This window comes from Carcharodon carcharias, chromosome 20 (assembly GCF_017639515.1).
Source record: "Carcharodon carcharias isolate sCarCar2 chromosome 20, sCarCar2.pri, whole genome shotgun sequence".
NCBI lineage: Eukaryota > Metazoa > Chordata > Chondrichthyes > Lamniformes > Lamnidae > Carcharodon > Carcharodon carcharias.
Window position 1 is genome coordinate 100,690,934 of NC_054486.1, and position 20,138 is coordinate 100,711,071.

At 39.3% G+C, this 20,138-nt stretch overlaps 1 protein-coding gene across 3 annotated transcripts in view; it reads left to right on the forward strand.

The window, feature by feature from the left end:
- papola (poly(A) polymerase alpha) overlaps positions 1-20,138 on the forward strand; it is a 73,863-nt gene that overhangs the window by 20,539 nt on the left and 33,186 nt on the right. For all 3 annotated transcript variants that reach the window (XM_041214974.1, XM_041214976.1, XM_041214975.1), the window contains exons 5-12: positions 2,443-2,552; positions 2,644-2,697; positions 3,159-3,270; positions 3,774-3,863; positions 6,831-6,969; positions 9,170-9,242; positions 9,879-9,999; positions 10,242-10,326. In XM_041214974.1, coding sequence (XP_041070908.1) covers positions 2,443-2,552; positions 2,644-2,697; positions 3,159-3,270; positions 3,774-3,863; positions 6,831-6,969; positions 9,170-9,242; positions 9,879-9,999; positions 10,242-10,326 — 784 coding nt within the window. The remainder of the gene's footprint in view (positions 1-2,442; positions 2,553-2,643; positions 2,698-3,158; positions 3,271-3,773; positions 3,864-6,830; positions 6,970-9,169; positions 9,243-9,878; positions 10,000-10,241; positions 10,327-20,138) is intronic.

Genomic DNA, 20,138 nt, shown 5'->3' on the forward strand with positions numbered 1-20,138 from the left:
CACATCCCACTGATTTCTCAACAACCTACCCAGGCATTAGCAAACAGTGAGCCAACAAATCTCATTGAAACACTGCCACTCTCATGAGGGATTCCAGCCTTCACCTTTGAAGATCTCACCTTGGATTTCTCTCCAAACGTTGCTCCAACTGGAACGGCCTTGGTGACTGTTCGCTTCACAGGGTATCAGTGTCATCTCCCAAGACTCCATTCCTCTGGATTCCAAAGTATGTACTCAAGCATCAACTCACAAGCAGAACTTAAGCTCTTTGGCAGTACCAAGCAGATACTACTGTTCCAAAGGGGAACCTTTGTCTCAGTGGCCTGCAGCACCGAATCGCCAACCTTGGGGCCGCCCCTGGGCCTGTTTCTGTTCCTCTACCTGGGGCTTCTTTTGGGACCTCTCCCTGTCCCCAACCTGGGACTCTTATCAACTGTGGCGCTCTGCTCTTCGCCACATGATCCAGGTTTTCGTGCCATCTCTCCTATTTTTCTCTTTACATAAACACACTGCTGTCAGGATGGCCGAGCCCTTTAACTGCCGGATTGTGCATGTGCCATCTGCTCCCAGCCTGCACATGCACAAAACTCCTAAGGACTTGGTGTTCCTCGGCCCTGCTTACCAATGAGGTAAGTCTAGATTTCTTGACAACTGCTTCAGTATCTGAGGAGTTGTGAATATCACTGAACACCATCGAATATCTCCACTTCTGGCCTTATAATGAAGGTAAGGTCATTGAAGAAGCAACTGAAATGGTTGGGCCTAGCCCACGGCCCTTAGGAGCTCCTGGAGCACTGTCCTGGGGCTGAGTCGATTGGCCTCCAACAACCATATCTTTATATTTCACCCCTTTCCTATTTTTACTTAGTTCTGTTGAAGGGTCATGAGGACTCGAAACGTCAACTGTGTTCTTCTCCGCTGATGCTGCCAGACCTGCTGAGTTTTTCCAGGTATTTCTGTTTCTGTTTTTGTTTTGGATTTCCAGCATCCGCAGTTTTTTGCTTTTATAACCATATCCATCTTCCTTTATGCTCTTCATGACTCCAATCATTGGAGAGTTTTACACCTGATTCTCATAGACTTTAATTTTGCTTGGACTCCTTGATGCCATACTCTGTCAAATGCTACCTTGATTTCAAAGGCAGTCATCTTACTTCACTTCTGAATTTCGGCTCTTTTGCCCGGGTTCAAACATGGTCAATCAAAGAAAGCAGCAGAAGGTTAGTGATTCTGTGCTGCTGGCCATAGGGCTCAGGTATCCCTTTTGGAGCAGTAGTATCTGCTCAGCTCAGCCGAAGAGATCTGGAGCTGAGTGGTCCTGGCCATATGCAAACTGGCTGTCAGTGAGTGGGTTGTTGCTGCTTGATAGTACTGTTGACAACACCTTGCATCACTTTGTTAATGATTGAAAGTAGACGGATGAAGCAGCAATTGGCCAAATTAGACTTGTCTTACATTTTTTGTTGACTGGGTTACCTGGGTAATTTTCCACGTTGGCAGTCAGATGCCAGGGTAGCTACTGTACTGGAACAGCTTGGGTAAAGGGGCTTTTGTTCTGGGAAATAAGTATTCAGTACTACTACCGGGGTGTTATCAGGACATGCAGCCTTTGCTGTACCCAGTGCCTTCAACTGTTCTGATACAGTATGGAGTGAATCAAATTGCCTGAAGAATGGCATCTCTGATGATGGGGACCTCGAGGCCAAGATGTATTATCTACTTGGGACATCTGCCCGAAGATGTTCGCAAATGCTTTTGTTTAGCAATGCTGGACTCCTTCATCATTGAGGATGGAGCTGTTTTTGGAGCCAGCGCTGCCTGTTAGTTGTTTAATTGTCCAGCACCACTCACAACTGCAGAACTTAGATCTGATCCACTGGTTGAGGGATTGTTTTGCTCTGTCTTTGGCGTGCTGCTTCTGCTGTCCAGTACGCCTGTAGTCCTGTATTGTTTCTAAATCTTGGACCACCCTGATATATAAGACAGCATTCCCACAGGTTGGGAGAACAATATAGGCAGCATGTCTAACACTTTTTTTGCTGCTGGGATGTTGACGCCTTTCTTCCCTGTCTGCATTCAGTTAGCTAAGCTCAGCTATTGGGATGCTATTAACCTTGATGGTTCTACTACATAAAGGAAATTGGCTCTTATTTCTGTTCCTAATGACTTTGCACTAAGCCTTACTGGAAGTTTGTTGACATTAGGACTGGATCCAACTGTGATGTCTCTGGGACTGATTGACCTGTTGAACACTTGCTGGAGGGCTTCATGTGCTGGTAGCACCATATAGCAGCAAAGGTCCATACCTTCAGAAATGTGTAGCGAAAGGGTGAATTCTTCAGTAAAGAAACGTGTAAATTGGAAACATCTTAGCTTGAGGTAGATGTTGGATAGCAAGCATGCTAAGTATGCACAGTAAAGCAAAAATCCTTATTCTTTTAGGTGCTGATATTGATGCTCTATGTGTTGCACCGCGCCACATTGAAAGAATTGACTTCTTCACATCCTTCTGTGAAAAGCTGAAGCAGCAAGATGAAGTGAGGAATTTAAGGGTAGGTATGGAAAATGTTGCACTATTCGCGTGTGTGTGTGGTGTTCAGTGCATTTATGCGCTGTATTGACTGCTGTCTGTTTGTTTTGCAGGCTGTTGAAGAAGCTTTTGTGCCAGTAATTAAACTATCCTTTGATGGTATAGAGGTACTTTATTAAGTATTAATTGATTTGCATCATTCTTCAGTTAAATTTGTAATTTCTTTTACAAGGCAATATTGAAAAATGTAGTTTTTGCATGGTGAAATTAATAGTCACTAATAAGTAGTGTGATTCTACCATGTTTAGCATTTCAAGCTTGTAAATGCAAAATCACTGACATTGAAACCTTGGTATCACTTAATTCCATATACTATTAAATGTTTGCAAGTCTGAAGGCGAATTCTGCTAAAATAAAGTGCCCCATGTCAAAATGTTGTATTCTTGTGAAATTTAGATTTTTAGACTCCAGGAAAGTAGCTATATAAATTTAATTTAACACAAGGATTTTAGATACATGTATTGAAAACTAAAGGAGGCAAACTTTTAATATTTGAATCACAATGTGCGTTATCTTTTAGGAAAATGACAAATGTGATCGGTTCAGAATGTCAAATCTTCTGTTTTAGATTGATATTTTGTTTGCAAGATTGGCACTTCAGACAATCCCTGAAGATTTGGACCTTCGAGATGATGTGCTGCTTAAAAACTTGGACTTGAGATGCATTAGAAGCCTTAATGGTAAATGACTGTCAATTGTGAATGCATATTGGATAACTTTGATGTGAAAAATGGAGGTAAAAATATTCATTCTTGCCCTGGGTTATGGGCTAATGAGAAGAATGGCAAAGTTATGTGTGATGAGTGGGAGTGTGACTGTAATCTGTTTATACTTTAATATTTTATTGAGGGGACTGTTCCAGTTTAAAGAACAGGGGCTTTGAATGTAAAATTCAAGTTGGATGTTTTTAATGCTTTTCATTCTCCCTACCAATTCTGCAAAAAAACAGTGGTGTGAAAGGCTTTCAGGTTTCAAAAAGTTGTGCAACAACTGCAGTTGACTGACCTGCAGCGCATGAAGCTCTTGAGTGCATTCATCCACTGAATTCTGTCAATGAGGGCGACAGAGCAATAAAGTTTTCTAAAACTATGATTTTTTTTTAAATCACGCTTTCAAAGCAAATAAGCTAAACACCTTTTTGGACTGTGTGCTAAACTAAGATGTGTTTCTCCCTGTTCAACAGGTTGCAGAGTCACCGATGAAATATTACATTTAGTACCAAACATTGAAAATTTTAGGCTGACATTGAGAGCAATTAAATTATGGGCAAAACGTAAGTTTTCACACATTTTGTGTACAATAGAGTTGTTTGTAATGTTAGAATTTGAGTTTTCAGTCTCTTAATTCTTTAACCCCTTATTAAGTTCAGAAATGATTCCGAGTGATAGCTGTTATGGCGACGATGGTTATATTTTGTTAAGTATAAGTAAGATTTGACATACTAAAACCTGAGCAATTGCATCAAAGCATAACAGCATCATCATCCCCCCCCCCCCCCCTCTCTGCTTGAGAAATCCCTTCTTATACTTTCAGCAAAGCCCATGGAGACCAATTTAATCCAATCATTACCTTGCAATTATTTGAGTTGCCCAATTACAAAAATGTCTTTTAACCATCTGCCCACCCAAACATGGTCAAATTCTCAAGATCTCTGGCTTCCTACACTCAGACTCCTATCAGCCTATAGGCTATATGCACACCTGGGCCTCTGAAGTTCTGCCAAGGTATTTATCTCATAGTTCTCATGCTGCAGGTTGCCTTTTTGTGCATGCTAGTAGATTTCTGCTGAAGTTTTACTTTTTTACAGTTTGGTCCCTTTCAAAACCTTCGGGGGTGTCAATGAAGGCCCAAACCACAATTCCTCATCAAGTCACCTCTGTTTCTTCCATCTAGAGCGCATTACAAGCCGGATTAAAAATATAGTTCACCATAAGATTCAGTATAACAATGAGTTTCAAGAAGTGTATAGTCGGTCACAGTATTTAATTTTGTTAATTAGCAAGACAACCCAGTGTAGGGTTTCTAGGATTCACAAGAGGATATTTCCTCTTGTGGGAGAATCTAGAACCAGGGGTCACTGTTTTAAAATAAGGAGTTGCTCATTTAAAACACATGAGGTGAAATGTTTTCTGAGGGTCGTAAGTCTTTGGAACTCCCTTCCTGTAAGGGCAGCGGAAGCGGAGTCTTTGAATATTTTTAAGGCAGAGGTGGACAGATTCTTGATAAGCAAGGGGGTGATAGGTTATTGGGGGTAGACGGGATGCAGATTTGAAGTTACTATCACATCAGCCATGATCTTATTGAATTGGCAGAGCAGGCCAGAGGGGCTGAAAGGCCTACTTCTCCTTGTTCGTATGTTTCAGTAAGTAACATTCTGACCTAGGTGGTGTCAGGCTTTGAGTTTTAATGTGACTATATCCATTCAGGTGAGTGGTGAATACTCTATCTCACTTCTGTCTTGAACCTTCTAGATGGAGAGGTTTTGAAGGGGAATTCTCTGTAGTTGAGATACACAATGCATGTGTATGCATCAATCTCTTAAGTCTGCTTGAAAGGTCTCTTGATGTGGTTGATGCAATGCAATCAGGCCCAGCCACGTTGAGGATAAATTGCAGTCAGCAGACAAACTTGGGACTCCATTTGACACACAGATGCTGCTCTGCTCCCTGGATCAGTTAAAATATTAAACAGAAGTAAGGAGCATTACTGCTTAGGGTTAGCCATCTAGTGGTTCAGTTTGTATTGTCCAATGTTGAACTGAGCTAAGAATCAGGTTAAATCCCTGACTCGTGCTGAATTAACTTTGTTCACCTGGGCAATGGTAGGGTTGCTGCAGCTCTCCTCTTTGGTCCTGAAATAAATTATTACCCACAGTTCTCTCCTCTGCCTGAAAATATGTTTGTGGATACACATTAAGAACAGGATTGTATTTGGTTGTGCTGCCCTCCAGTTGAATGCCCTATCAACACTCTACATGTAGGTTCTGATATGACGAATGACCACTTGGGTGAAAAGCAGCATTCAAGTTATGTTCTGGAAGAGTTCATATTGCTGGGGACAGGCTGTTGGTTTTGCATGACTTGAAGAATCCATTTTCAGTGGACAGTGTTTCAGGCAAGCATTGAGTAGTGTTTGACTTGGAATTGTAGCCTTTGAGATTTCTGAATCTCTGGGATTCACACGATCTTCTCCAGAGTTGGTATTATAGCTCTTTAAATTCTAGGTTGTGTACTCTGTGCTGCCTGACCAACTGCCAATAGTATCTATTCCTGGCGGGTGATTTTTAGCACTTACTTTGGCATTGTTCAAGAGGCTCGCTCAGCATTCTGTTTGACCTGGATACCAAATCAAAAAGGGAGTGACTCCAGCCCACAATCATCTGGAGCCTTCTGGGGAAACTGGCCTTTATAAATCAACTGTGAGAGTTGACCAATTAAGATGTGTCCATGGTTCAAGTCAGAGAACAAATGGTGGAACACAGAGCCAGGCCTTATGAGTGGGGGTAGATTATCTGATGGTACAGTTAATTTTCTGCTGTGCTTTATCCACTTGTAAAATAATGGCAATATATTTATTGATTTATATGTACTAAGTGCTTTTTTTCAGTGGGAAAAACTGAACCCACAGCAGGGTAAACAATATTTTATCACTAAATCAATATTTTTCACTTAACCCTTTTCAAACAAACAGCTGTGACTCATTAATGCCCTAGCCCACTAGTTTGTTTCTTCCTCCAGCTTGAATCAATTTAGTGGATGTGTACTGTAATATTATTTGCTGGCAACTGGAGAGTGCGCTTCTTGGTTGGTGGTTCTCAACTTTGCTATGACCCCCCATAGAAATAGCCTTTTGAGGCAAACCAGCTGGATCTTGGTGATTGTTTTAAAAATGGCTGCAAAATTTGTCATCATCATCCCTGCTTTTACCTGTCTCTCCTCCCTTCTATTCATCTCCCACTCTTTCGCCCGAACGACCCTGCCTGCGCACCCCCCCACCCCCAATTTTCCACTATGTGCCATCATATGGAAGAGCCCATTCAAAAGTCAGACTCTCAGCTGCATTTGACCTATCAGGTCATGTGCATATTGTAGGGCATAATCCATAGTTGGCCACTAATGCAAGTTAAAGAAGTTGCAATAATGACTAAGAATTTACAAAATTGAATTGTAAATTAAATGTTGTAATGTGTGAAACATGCTCATCACATCATGCTAAGAAAGACTCTGTTGTTTTTAAACAGGCCACAACATTTACTCTAACATATTAGGCTTTCTGGGTGGTGTGTCATGGGCCATGTTGGTGGCAAGAACATGTCAACTGTACCCCAATGCTGTTGCTTCCACCCTAGTACACAAGTTCTTCTTGGTGTTTTCAAAATGGTGAGTATTGCTTTCTATGGATCTTATTTGTAAAGTAATTTGGCAGTGTAGACTTAGTAACATTTAGGATACTTCACTTCTGCTAGGGGGTGTATGTAGGCTTTTGCCTCCGGGTTGTATCAACATTTCTTTTATTCCCTTAAGTTTAGAAGGTTGAAGGTTGATCAATCCAAAGTGTTTAAAAATAGAAAGGTTAAGTACGATTGACACAGAAACGATTTCCTTTGGTGGGGAACCCAGAATGATGTGACATCATAAAATTAGAGCTAGGCAGTTTTGGCATGAAATCTGGAAACATTTTATCATACAAAGTGTAATCCCCTCCACCACCCTCCGCTGCACCTCCCCTGACCAAAGATGTCTGTGGATGGTGAGTCAATTGCTAGATTTTTATTAGGTAAAGGTAAGGAGGCATGTGGAGCAAAGGCTGGTAAATGCAGTTGAACAGAAAATTAAATGTCTCTTATCAGGTTTCTTGCCTAGAGAAAAGAATTCTGGCCTGTTCAATCTTTCGTGACGTAACCTCTCACTTTGCTTTCATTCTAAAGCATTTTTTTGCATCTTCAGTGCCTCTGTATCTTTTTAATAGTATTGAGATCAGAATTGTTCACAGTACTCCTCCAAGTGTGGCTTGACTATATTTTATGCAAATTTAGCATAACTTTGCTGCTTTTCAATTCTACACCTCTTTAAATAAAAAAAGAACCCCAGTTCTTTGCTATTTTTATAGCCTAACTATCTTGCATTGCTACTTTGAATGATTTGTATATCTATGCTCTCAGACCCCTCTGTTCCTTCACCCATTGTGGGCACTTATTTCCAAGGAGTATATGGCCTCTTTATTTTTCATACCAAAATACATAAGTTCAAACTTGCTTATATTGAAGTTTATTTACCACTTTGATTTGCAAGCATTGCACACATCAACTTAGAGGTGTAGCTTATTTAGCTTTTAATTAGCTTTTGGGTACAGTGAAGATCATCACCTGATATTTGCAGAGTTGTGACCAGTGTTCACTTAATGTACTTTGTGCTGGTAAGATTAACAGAGGTTTTAAATAGCTGCACAAATAGAATGCAGATTTAAAAAATATATACAAGCTATTTTCATTTTTAACATTTGCTAGGATAGCCAACCAATCAGCTCACTCTTCTCATGCATTATAAATTATTCCCTTTACAATTTGTATTCTTGCGAATCTGTCCTAATGACTGCAAGATGAAAAGCTTTGGCAGCACGTTTTTTTTTTTCAGCAATGCTTTCTTTCTTAAATAGTAAAGTGGAAGCGTGTTTTATTTTTAAATGCTATGTGGTCACTGTAGCAAACCACATTTGTAACTTGGTGTCTTCCCTAGAAGAATTTAGGCGGCCATGTGAAAACTGTAAAGCCTGTTAAAATCAGTATCTTGACTTTGCCCTCCCCAGGGTCCTAACTGTATTTGCTTTAGCAAATAAATTATTCAAACTAAACTTCAAGACTCTTTTTAAATAAATGCTGTTTAGAGTTACAACAAAGAATCTTGACAGTGGCTAATAAACTCAAATGTATGCTCCTTTTTTTAATGTACAAAAAAGCTGTTAATAATGGGATAGTAGCTGGCTCACTAAAAGCTCTGCTGGAGAACACTGCTTGTTCACGCACATTTTAAGTTGTACAGCTAAAATTGTTGAGATCACCACCTGGGAAAATTGGCAGCAATACGAGATTTGCATTAGCTGGACTAGAGTTTTGGTTGCTATCAGCACAAGCTGTGTTGGACAGTCTGAATAGGTCCTCCAAATTATTAAATTATCTATACAAGTTAAACTGCAATCTTCAAATATAATAACTTAAAGCAGTATTAAAATGTTTCATATGCTTATAAAATGTCTTTGGCTGGATGTGAAGTTTAATAAAGAAATAATCCAAAAGTAAAATGAATCCACCTGAATTAGATTTCAAGATAGCTTCTGCTTGGCACCTGCGCCTTTATAAGAAAAAGGACCTTTAAACCACCAACTGGGCCAGCCTTTTCAACTGCCTAAATTAATAAAAGATTTGTTGATGAAACCGTATTAAAGCAATCACTGGAAATACTGCTGTGAAGCAGCATGTAAGTTACTCGGAGACAAAACTGCAATCTAAAGTGTGCTTTTGCAGTCCAGCATATTTATTTCAAGGTATTCTGAATTATCAACACCGTTGCATTTTCTTGTCAGGGAATGGCCTAATCCCGTCTTGTTAAAGCAACCTGAGGACTGCAATCTGAATCTACCAGTGTGGGATCCACGGGTAAGTTTATAGTGAGTTGCCAGCTTTGAATCAGGCTGTGTTGGTTCTATGTTGATGTACAATGATGTGACTTGTTTTTACTGTTGGCCCCAATGAAAGAAGTTCATTCTGGCGAAGATACATCAGATATGTGGAAGCTAAACAAGCATAGGCAATCTGAGATGGGGTTTGATGGATAAATTATATTTTGCATGTGCAGTATTGACTGCTTTTCAGATGATGTTTTACTTGTGATATAGCTCTGCTTCATCAGCTATTAATTGTTCAATTTATGTCTTGTGTGCATACTTAGTTTTTGCAATAATTCAAGAATGGCATAGATGCATTTAAGCATGGTATATTATGGCATATGTGTATTTAAGGAAAAGCTGGTAGCTACATGAGGGAGAAAGAAAGTGGAATTGCAAGGTGGGAAGAGGCTCATGTTGAGAATAGACCTGCACGACCAAGTTGCCTGTCTGATTTGTAATGGCATGCAAGAATTAAATCATTATCCTAGAGATTTTAAAACGTCGCCATCTGAAGTTACTGCAGGGTTTTTCCCGTTTAACAATACAAATAATCTTTTGACCCTTAATTTTGTATTGTTGTATACTCAGAAGGTGTAATAACTGTGGGTTATTATCTTGTGTGTAGGTTAATCCAAGTGACAGATACCATCTCATGCCAATTATCACACCAGCCTACCCACAACAAAACTCTACATACAATGTCTCTGCATCCACGCGTGCAGTGATGATGGAAGAGTTTAAGCAAGGTGAGTGATTTTATATATTTAAACGCAGAAAATACTGGAAATACTCAAAGGTCAGACAGCATCTCTGGAGAGAGAAACTGAGTTAGTGTTTCAGGTCGGTGACCATTCATCACTTTAATGACTTGATTTGGAAGGTATCCTACTGTATGAAATCAAACTTTTTCTAAGACTCCAATCATGCTTTTCAATCCTAATGTATTGCATCTAAATAGAGGTAAGGAATCCACTTTGTTTCCTCACAGGTCTTTCGATTACAGATGAAATTTTAATGGGTAAAATGGAGTGGTCCAAACTCTTTGAAGCTCCAAACTTCTTTCAGAAGTACAAGTATGTATTCAATTACTTATGAGTGGGACAAAGGTTGTGAGGGTCAGTTTGTGTTTCACGTGCAGTTCCTATACCTGGAGGCAACTTCTCTTGCCCTGCTCCCAAGAAAAAAAGTAAACCGCACAAACATTTCTGATTTGGTCGCAACCCAACACTGAGCACCTAAGTTGTAACATTTCAGCCTGATTAAAACAACATTTTGATTGAACTAAGAAATCTCCAATCAGATAGAGACTGATCTACAGTAATTCACTATTGCTATTTGACTAGAACACCTATTTTGTAGTACAACCATATGCAATTGTGATGGGCAATTTAATTATTCATTAATACTTAAACTCATTTGGTCTATGTTGTGAATTAACTTAATATTATGAAATGCCGTTCCATTTGCCCTTTCCCTTGAAGTTTTTTTCTGAAACCCATCGCCTGTTTTCGGAGTATTAAGATGGATTTCTTTCAAAAGAATATTATATTCTGAGTGAGATTCTTGTTGTTTAGGATCTTAGTGCTTATTTTCCAAAATTATTTGGTACACCTTTTATGATAGACTAAGCATAATATTACCGAACTTGTCATAACTTTGTATCCATTTTCCTAATAAAACATTTTTTTCTTAGTAAAATGGTGAAATGTCTGTCTCTGTTCACAGCTGTCCTCAAGAAAGTCAGAATGTCAGTATTAGATAAAATATATTTGAAATTTACGGAATTTATAAAATTAAAAATTTTGATTTTATACTCTCTTGGCATATGAATGTAACTTTAATAGCTTAGATCCCAACCCTTAATGAATCAGTAGGTAATTTATGATTTGCCAAAAAGGCTAAGTTTCAACTCATGGTCCATGTTGAAATAGCTAATCTCATTGGAGCAACATTGTAATTGGGACACCATTGATGCAAAAAACTGGGCTCCCAGACCTAATTGATATCTACTGATCATCCAGTGGGAATGCATGTGTTTTGACATGAAGGCAGCATTGTGGTTGGACTGTGATAATCTCAAATTCCCAATTAAGGCACAACTGGATGATAACCTTGTATCATTGGTGGCTATAATATGCTTGCGTTATAAGCTAGTTTGTGTGGACCGGTATTCTAGGATGAACAACATAGGAGAGCATCATTCAAGAAATTGAGTTGTTAGGGTCCAAATTAAAACACAGAACACCAACGATAATTATCTCTGGGTTGCTACCTGAGCCACAAGTCAATTGGCATGGGGTTAAGCAGATTAGAAAATTTAACATGTGGCTCTCAAAGAGGGGCTTTTGATTCTTGCGGCACTGGCGTTAGCACTTGCGGAGGAGGGAGCTAATCTGTTGTGGTGGGCTCCATCGAGAGCGGATTAAGAACGGTATCCTGGCAAATGGTATAACTAGGGCTGTGGACATGATTGGTGCAGGGGGGCAGGTGGGGGAGGGGCGGTGGGGTTGGCGAAGGGATATTTAGAAATCCAAAGAGAAGTTGAGGCAATGGAGCAGTGTAGCAATATGGGTAAAGACAGGCAGAGTGGGGCAGCAAGTTTAACATTAATTGTGCATCAGTGAATAAGGTTAATGCAGTGGTAAAACAAAATAAAACTAAATTAAAAGGTCTTCAACTGAATGCATGAAGCATCTGCTTTAAGATAGATGAGCTAGTGGCAAAATAGAGATAAGTGGTTTAGATCTAATCGCCATTACAGAGACATGATTGAAAAGAATAAATATTTCAGAATACATAATATTTCAGAAAGGCAAACAGAATGGCAAAGGAGCTGGGGTGGCCCTGTTAGTAAAGGATGATGTAAGGACATTAGTGAGAAAGGATCTAGCCTCAGAAGGTCATGAAGCAAAATCACTATGAATGGAAACTAGGAATAACAAGAGTCAGAAAATGCTGGTGCAGTAGTCATACTGTTGGACAGAGCATTAAACAAGAAATTATTGGAATTTGTAACAAAGACACTTAATAATTGTAGGGATGTTAATCTTCAAATTGGCTGTTAAACAGTCAAATTGGCAAGGGTGGTCTAGAACATGAGTTTGTTGAATATTTTTGACAGTTTCCTGGAATAATACATTGTGGAACCAGCTAGGAATAAAGCTATCTTGGATCTATCATTGTGTAATGAAGCAGGGTTAATTGGTCACGTTCATAGTAGAAAATCCACTGGGAAATGGTGGTCATAATACCATTGAATTCCACATTGAGTTTGAAAGTGATTTATGCCAATCACAAAAAAAAATTAAAGCCAATTGGGTATGAAGGAAGAATTGGCTATGATTAAATTGGTAAATAGACTTTTTAGTCTATTTTATGGTAAATAAACAATGGAAAACATTTAAAACGATTCAAAATGTTCAAAAATATATTCCATTGATAAATAAAGACTTAAGAAGGAGCCATCAGTGGCTCAAAGTTAAAGATAGTAATAGATTAAAAGAAGAGGCGTATAATTTTAGAAAGAACAGTTGAAAGTCAGGATTGGGAGTATTCCAGGAACCAATAAAGGCCCACCAAAAGGTTGATAAAAAGGGGAAAAAATTGAATGTCAAGTAGCCAGAAATGTAAAAACAGATTGTAAGAGCTTTTGTGAAAATATAAAAAGGAAGAGAGTAACTAAAGTAAACCTTGGTCCCTTAGAAGCAGAGGCAGGAGAAATTATCATGGGAATGAGGAAATGGCAAAAGCATTTAACAAATATTTTGTCTGTCTTCTCAGTAGAATAGATACGTTTTATACCAGAAATAGTTGGTAACCTGAGGGCTAAAAAGAGTGAGGAAATTAAGGTAATTTATGTCGGCAGAGAAAAATTATTGGAGAAACTTAAGGGACTAAAATATATCAGAATTTTAATGGCACAGGAGGAGGCCATTCAGCCCATTGTGTCAAAAATCAAATATGACAAATCTTGGGACTAATGGCCTGCACACCTAGGGCTCTGAAAGAGGTAGTAGATGCGCTGGCTATGATTTTCCAAAATTTAAATTTGGTACTGGTCCCATCAGATTGAAAATTGGCAAATGTAACATTGCTTTTCAAGAAAGGAGCGAATAAAAAAACAAGCCAGTTAGCCTAACATCAGTCATTGGGTAAATGCCGGAATCTGTTATTAAGCGAGCCTTAACGTTAGAAAGGTATATGATTAGAACAAGACAGCATGGTTTTACTAAAGGGAAACCTTGTTTGGCAAATTTATTCAAATTACATTACGTTGCATTGCATTGCATTTGATGATGTAATTGGTAGGGTAAATAAAGGGAAGCCAGTAGATGTAGTATACCTAGATTTCTAAAAGGCATTTGAAAAGGTGCTGCACAAAAGGTTAATAGCCAGGATAAGGGCTCGTAGTATAAAAGTAAAATACTGTGGCTGCTGGAAATCTGAAATAAAAACAGAAAGTGCTGGAAAAACTCAGCAGGCTGTGACAGCATCTGTGGAGGGAGAAACAGAGTTAACATTTCGAGCCCGTATCAGCTCTGAAGAAGAGTCTCACAGTCTCGAAACGTTAACTCTGTTTCTGTCTCCACAGATGCTGTTAGATCTGCTGAGTTTTTCTAGCATTGTCTGTGTATATATTATATAAGGGCTCATAGTGTGTGTAATATATTAGTATGGATAGAGAATTGGTTAATGGACAGGAGGTAATGAGTGGGCATAAACAGGGCATTTTAAAGTTGGCAGACTGTGACTGGTGGAGTGTCACAAGGATCGGTGCTGGGGCCTCAGCTATTTACAACATATGTTAATGACTTAGATGAAGAGACAGAGAATAATGTATCCAAGTCTGCCGATGATACCAAGCTAGGTGGGGAAGGTAAGCTGTGGGAAGGACACAGTGAGGCTGCAAAGAGGTACAGACAGGTTAAGTGAGTGGGAAACAAGATAGTAGATGGAGCATAATGTAGGGAAGTATGAAATTATTCACTTTTTTCGTAATAGAAAATCAGAATGTGTTTTAAAAGATTTGAAACTTGTAAATTTTGACATTCAGAGACTTGTGTGTGCTCATACAAGGAACACATACCATGTAGGTAAAGCAAGCAATTAGGAAAGTAAATGGCATGGTGGCCTTTATTGCAAAGGGATTGGAGGACAGAAATAAGTCTTGCAACAATTGTACAGGGCTTTGGCAAAAGCACATAATGGAATACTGTGTACAGCTTTGGTCTCCATATTTAAGGAAAGATTTACTTGCATTGGAGGCAGAACAGCGAAGGTTCACTAAATTGGCGCTTAGGATAAGGGGGTTGTCATTAAATAGACTGAGTCAATTCGGCCTATATTCTCTGGAGTTTAGAAGAATGAGATGCAATCTTATTGAAACATACAAGATTCTGAAGGGGCTTGATAGAGTAAACACTGAGATTGTTTCTGCCGGTCAGGGAATTTAAAACATGGGGGCACGAACTCAGGATGCTTTATCATTGAATACATTTAAGGCTGGGGTAGAGAGATTTTTGGTGTCTTAGGGAACTGAGGGATATGGGGAGCAGGCAGGAATGTGGAGTTGAAGTCAAAGATCAGCCATGATCGTATTGAATGGTTGAGCAAGCTCGATGGGCCATATGATCTACTGCTATTTCTTGTGTAACATTCAGTCCATTTAAGAACTGGTAGTGCAGAACTTGTGTGGTTGAAAAAAGGTATTTTTGTCAAAGCTTTTCATCTTGCACTCATCAGGGCAACCTGCAAAAATACCAAATGTAAAGGGAACAACAATTTGTATGAGAAGAGAGTGCTGATCGGTAGAGGTGTTGCCATGGAGAATGTACCAGCTGACAGTGACTGACAGTTAACTGCCAACATTGTTTGAAATTTAAACCAGGCAGCTTGACTCTGGTCAAGGTATTGCCCTGAGGAATGACCCAGCAAATGGCTGTCACTATTTTGTTTAGCTGAAACAGGTGCAATATGTATACATGTTCTTTCTGTCTGCAGAGAACAGGGCCCTGAGTATTAATATATGTAGCTTCCAGTATACACACATGGGCAACACTGTGAGCCCGGTTGACCATCTTAAATTGGTTGTCAGTGGAATTCTTAGCACACTGAGGATTATTTAGCAAATGTCCAATCGTGGAATCACATTTAATGTTGCACATTGTGTTTTGAGTTTTGCAAGCACAGGCTGGTTGGGTACGGTCTGTACCTTGCCTGTTGTTCCTTCCGCTGTTTCCTTTACATTTGGTATCCTTATGGGTTGTCCTGATGATTGGCGCAGGAGCAAAGACAATGGGAAATCAGATTGCCAAAGAACAATTTTCCCTAAGTCTTTAATGTTCCAGGCAACACTGAGGCACGATCTGTACCTTGCAGTTAATAGCAGCCTGTTATGACAGCAGACATAAAGTTGAATATAGTTTGGATAATTTCCTCCAGTGCTAAATGTTGGAATAGCTAACGCTTCCATCTGCTGGACAGGATACAAGAAAAAGCTTGTCTGAGGTCAAGTTTCTCAACAGCTCTAAATCTGTTTCACACTGTATATATATCTCTCTGCACATATTCTCTCATGAGGTCCAGTACACACTTTTCTGTCAAAATTACTGCAGTTAGTGCTCTTCTGAATTTTCCCAATTCATCTGAGATCCAATACATTGCCCTCTCTACCACCCCTGCTGTTTTGAAATCAGGACTCTGATATGGAGAGCAGGTTGTTTGCCTGGGATTGCGGCTTATGGATAGTGAGACTGTCCAGAGTGCAGACTTCTGCAGAAGATTTCACTGGCTCAGAATCATTGAGCTGGACTGAGAGTTGGAGGCATTCTGACCCATAATGAGAGGGGAAGGAGTATTTGGACAGTTTACTTCAGGCCTTGGTGTCACCTTGTAGATGGGTACAGGATCAGACCAGGGTTGATGTGACAAATAGTGTACTTAGTAAGGGGAACTCAGGTGGGACACAAAACAAGGATCTGCAGAAACTGATAATATCCAACAGGTGCAATGCACTTGCCACCTGTGTGGATAAGGGTGAGGAATGTTAGCAGGACAACTAGAATGGAAACTTGGAGCAGGGATCTGTCCAAAGGGAGGAGGGACAGTGTAATGTTGGTAGTTGCAGTGTATTCAATAATTTTGGAAGGGTGGGGTGGATAGAATCCTTTGTAAGAGTTCTGTATTGTATGTTACCTACATGGTGCCAGGGTAAGGGAGATCTTGTACCAGCTTGATAGGATATTGGAGGGGCAGGATTCAGCAGTTAGGGTCCATGTTGGGGCTAACATCACAGGAAAAATGTCCTGTTTAGAGACGACTAGGAGCTAAATTTTAAAAACCTGGATCTCGAGGGTTATATTCTTCAAGTCACGTGCAAATTGGCATAAGGACAAGCAAAATAGGGAGGTAATTGCATGGCTACCAGAGTGGGAATGAGAGGCTCCACCTCTCGGGACACTTCCGCCAGTACTGGGACAGCAAGCAGTTGTACTTGAACTGATTGAGACCAGGCAGGGTCCTAGCAGCAAAGGTTAATAAAGTGTTCACAAAGACTTTAAACTAACAAATGAGGGGTGAGCCCAGGTGAGAGAGTTTGTATAAAGAACTATTCTTAAACAAATAGAGTAATAGTGAAATTGTGTGTAAGGCACTACAGGTTAAAGAGAAAAAAAAGATGTTAAGTAATCAAATCAGGAGAGAGCAATGAGAGAGACAAACATTAGAATGGAAGGGCAGTTAAGGTGTGTAGCCCAAATGCTTATTCTATATACAAATGAAACAAACTTAATGACTTGCAGGTGAATTAATTGATGAATTAGAAGCAGTGGAGGTCCAAAGAGACTTGGGGAATCTACTTACATAGATCATTAAAATGTCATCAACAGGTGCAAAAAAAATCAAAGGCTTTTGGAATGCTGGCCTTTAGAGTACAAGAACATAAGGTGTTTGAAGTCACGCTGCATTACAAAACTTTGTTTAGACCACATCTGAAATATTGTGTTTAGTTGTAGGCACCACACCGTAGGGAAGATATATTTGCTTCAGAGAAAGCACAATGTAGTTTTAGTAGAATGGTACCTGGAGTCCAAGGGTTAAATTATGAAGAGAGATTCTACAAACTTGAGTTGTACTCCCTGAAATTAAGATTAAGTGGTGATTTGATTAAAGCTTTCAAGGTATTTAAGGGGGACTGACCAGGTAGATGGCGAGAGACTATTTCTGCTGACTGGGAATCTAGGACAAAGGAACATAACCTAAAAATTAGAGCCAGGCTTTGCAGCAATGAAGTTAGGAAACATTTCTACATAAAAACGGTGGTATAGTTTGGAACTCTTCTGTAAGTAGCAGCTCAGTTAATTTTAATCCTAAGATTGATGTCTGTTGTCCAAAGCATTAAATGATGTGGAGCAAAGGCAGTTATGAATAAAAATCAGAAAATGCTGTAAATATTCAGCAGGTCAGGTGGCATCTGCAGAGAGAAAAACACTTTTGACATTTCGAATTGATGGCTTTTCACATGTCAGTTATTCAACCAAATTATACTGATGAGAATTTCTGTCATCCTGTGGGGTGAGAAACTGCTTGGCATTGCTGCTCCTTTAGAGCTATGCCATATACAGTCATCTTGGCTGGATGACACTTCTGCTCCCTTTTCCGCATGTCATCAATAGGCAACTCACTGGAAGGATCTTCGATTGCCTATTAATGGCTCTGACTCCCGTACCCATAACCTTACTGTTATCAATGATTTCACTTTTCTAGGTTTATACAGTTTAGGAATGTGTTTGTTTTACTTTCACTTTTCTTGTTCTCCTGCACTTGGATTGGTTTAAATCTTCATTCCACCAACTTCTAGTTTCAGTGCTTGTTGTCATAGACCCTTTCTGGAATCAGTGCACATCTTATTTCATGTTGCACAGCTTTCAGGCTTCTGAAACCTTCAACGTTGTGTACAAATCAATGTGTTAGTTGCTCTGATGCCTGGAGCAGTTCTAAGTAAGTGACTACAGTACAAGTTTGTGACTTTTAATTTTTGTCTCCAATGCACAGGTTTTGTCCAAAGCAGTAGTTTTGAGCTCAGCATTGGAGCCTATTTAGATTGGCACAGATCTCATGGAAGAAGGCATTCTAGAACTTCATTGCATCTTATTGTGCATTTTAGTTAGATGGATTTGGGTCGCAGCCATGATCTCATTGAATTGTGGAATCGACTTAAGGGACTAAATGGCCTACCTCTGTTCCAATGGTTAAAACAAGAGATTTCTGATATTGTCAGATTCTGCTGAGGTGACCTCAGAAAGGGAGCACAAGTGAATAACTGGTTCTCAGGCCTCTTTATTAGGATTGGGTTTCTTTCCTCTTGAAGTGCATTCATTACTGTTCCAGCATGGTTTGGAGGGAGTGGAGATTCTAGTTTCTCTGTTCCTCTTCCATACCACAAGCAATAACTGATTATGAGAAAGATAAACCTGTCATAAAAGCAGAAAATGGTGGAAACATTCAGGAGGTCAGGCAACATCTGTGGAGAGAGAAACAGTCACTTGTGCCGATAACGTTTCATCACTTCTCATTTATTTTTATTTCCGCTTTCCACTGGTGAGGTATTTTTGTAAACGAGGGCAGTAAAGCATAGGTTCGTGGAATAGGTAGATTGTGCAAAACTGTGAAGAATCCATTTTTGAAAGGCAAGATGAATGTGAATATACACAATGAAATTCTGTTGAAAGGGTATTTATGAACAAGGCATATGTAGGGATGCAGGTACACAGGACAAAAGCAGTGGTTAGGCCATAATTACAACGTGGTATGCCATTTTAGTGAAGCAAGGGACATTAAAGCCATTCTGTTTGGATTCACTCAGTTAATGCGATGGCTGGGAAACAGTCCTGAGATACTTGAGCTATTTCCACTGGAATGGAGAAGGTCGGGGCGGTTTTAATAGAAATTTTTTAAATTATGAATGCATGAATAGGGAAAGATTATTTCCTTTTGTGAATCAGTGATTGGGGGGTGGGCCATCACTTTAAAATTACCATTGAAGAGATGAGAGGGAGAAGTTGAGATATTGAGTTTGTTGAATATTTTAACGGAAATTGAATAAATATTTGAAGCTGAGAATGACACTGAAAATGTTAATGGTGTTAGAATTAGTTTTGGATTGCTGTTAGTCATGCTCCACTATCAGTGAGACATTGTTAATTCTGGTGTTTAAGCTGTTCCTAAAAATTGGTTCTGGCATATTGCAAACTCTTAATTGACAATGTACACGATTATTTACCTTTATGGATAATCTTGTAACAAACCCTAAAAATAATCAACTTAACAGGGTGGAAGTTCTAACCACATTTTTTAAAAGCCTGTTGAAAATAAAAGTATGGTAACCACAAAGGAGGCTGAGTGCAAATTTCATTATAGATGTTGACACTGAAATTTCTAAACTTCAGTGATGGTATGTGCTCTGGTAGGTATTTTCACGTCAGATAATTGAATTATATTTATTGAAAATTCCCACACTTGTGCACAGTGCCATTCAAGTTTTCTCATTATAAATTCCTGCATCCACATTTATAATGAAAGCTTGTGCTCTAATTGTTTTCTTGTCAATGGAAGTACTACTTGCTGCCTCTGATAGATGGTGTATTTACAGCATGAATCGTTTACACGTGCAATTTCCATTATAAATGTGAGTTGAATAATTTATAATGGAGAAAGAAAAATAAGGACAGAATGCATGGCTTCAAAGTAAGAACTGAATTACAACTCCATGCCCTAGTCTCGTGTCCCTTTTGTTCTGCTTCATCTTGGTCCTGACTATCCTTGTGAAGGCATTCAACAATGTTTATAGTTTTACATTTTTGCAATGTAGGGGGAGCTGTGCTCAATT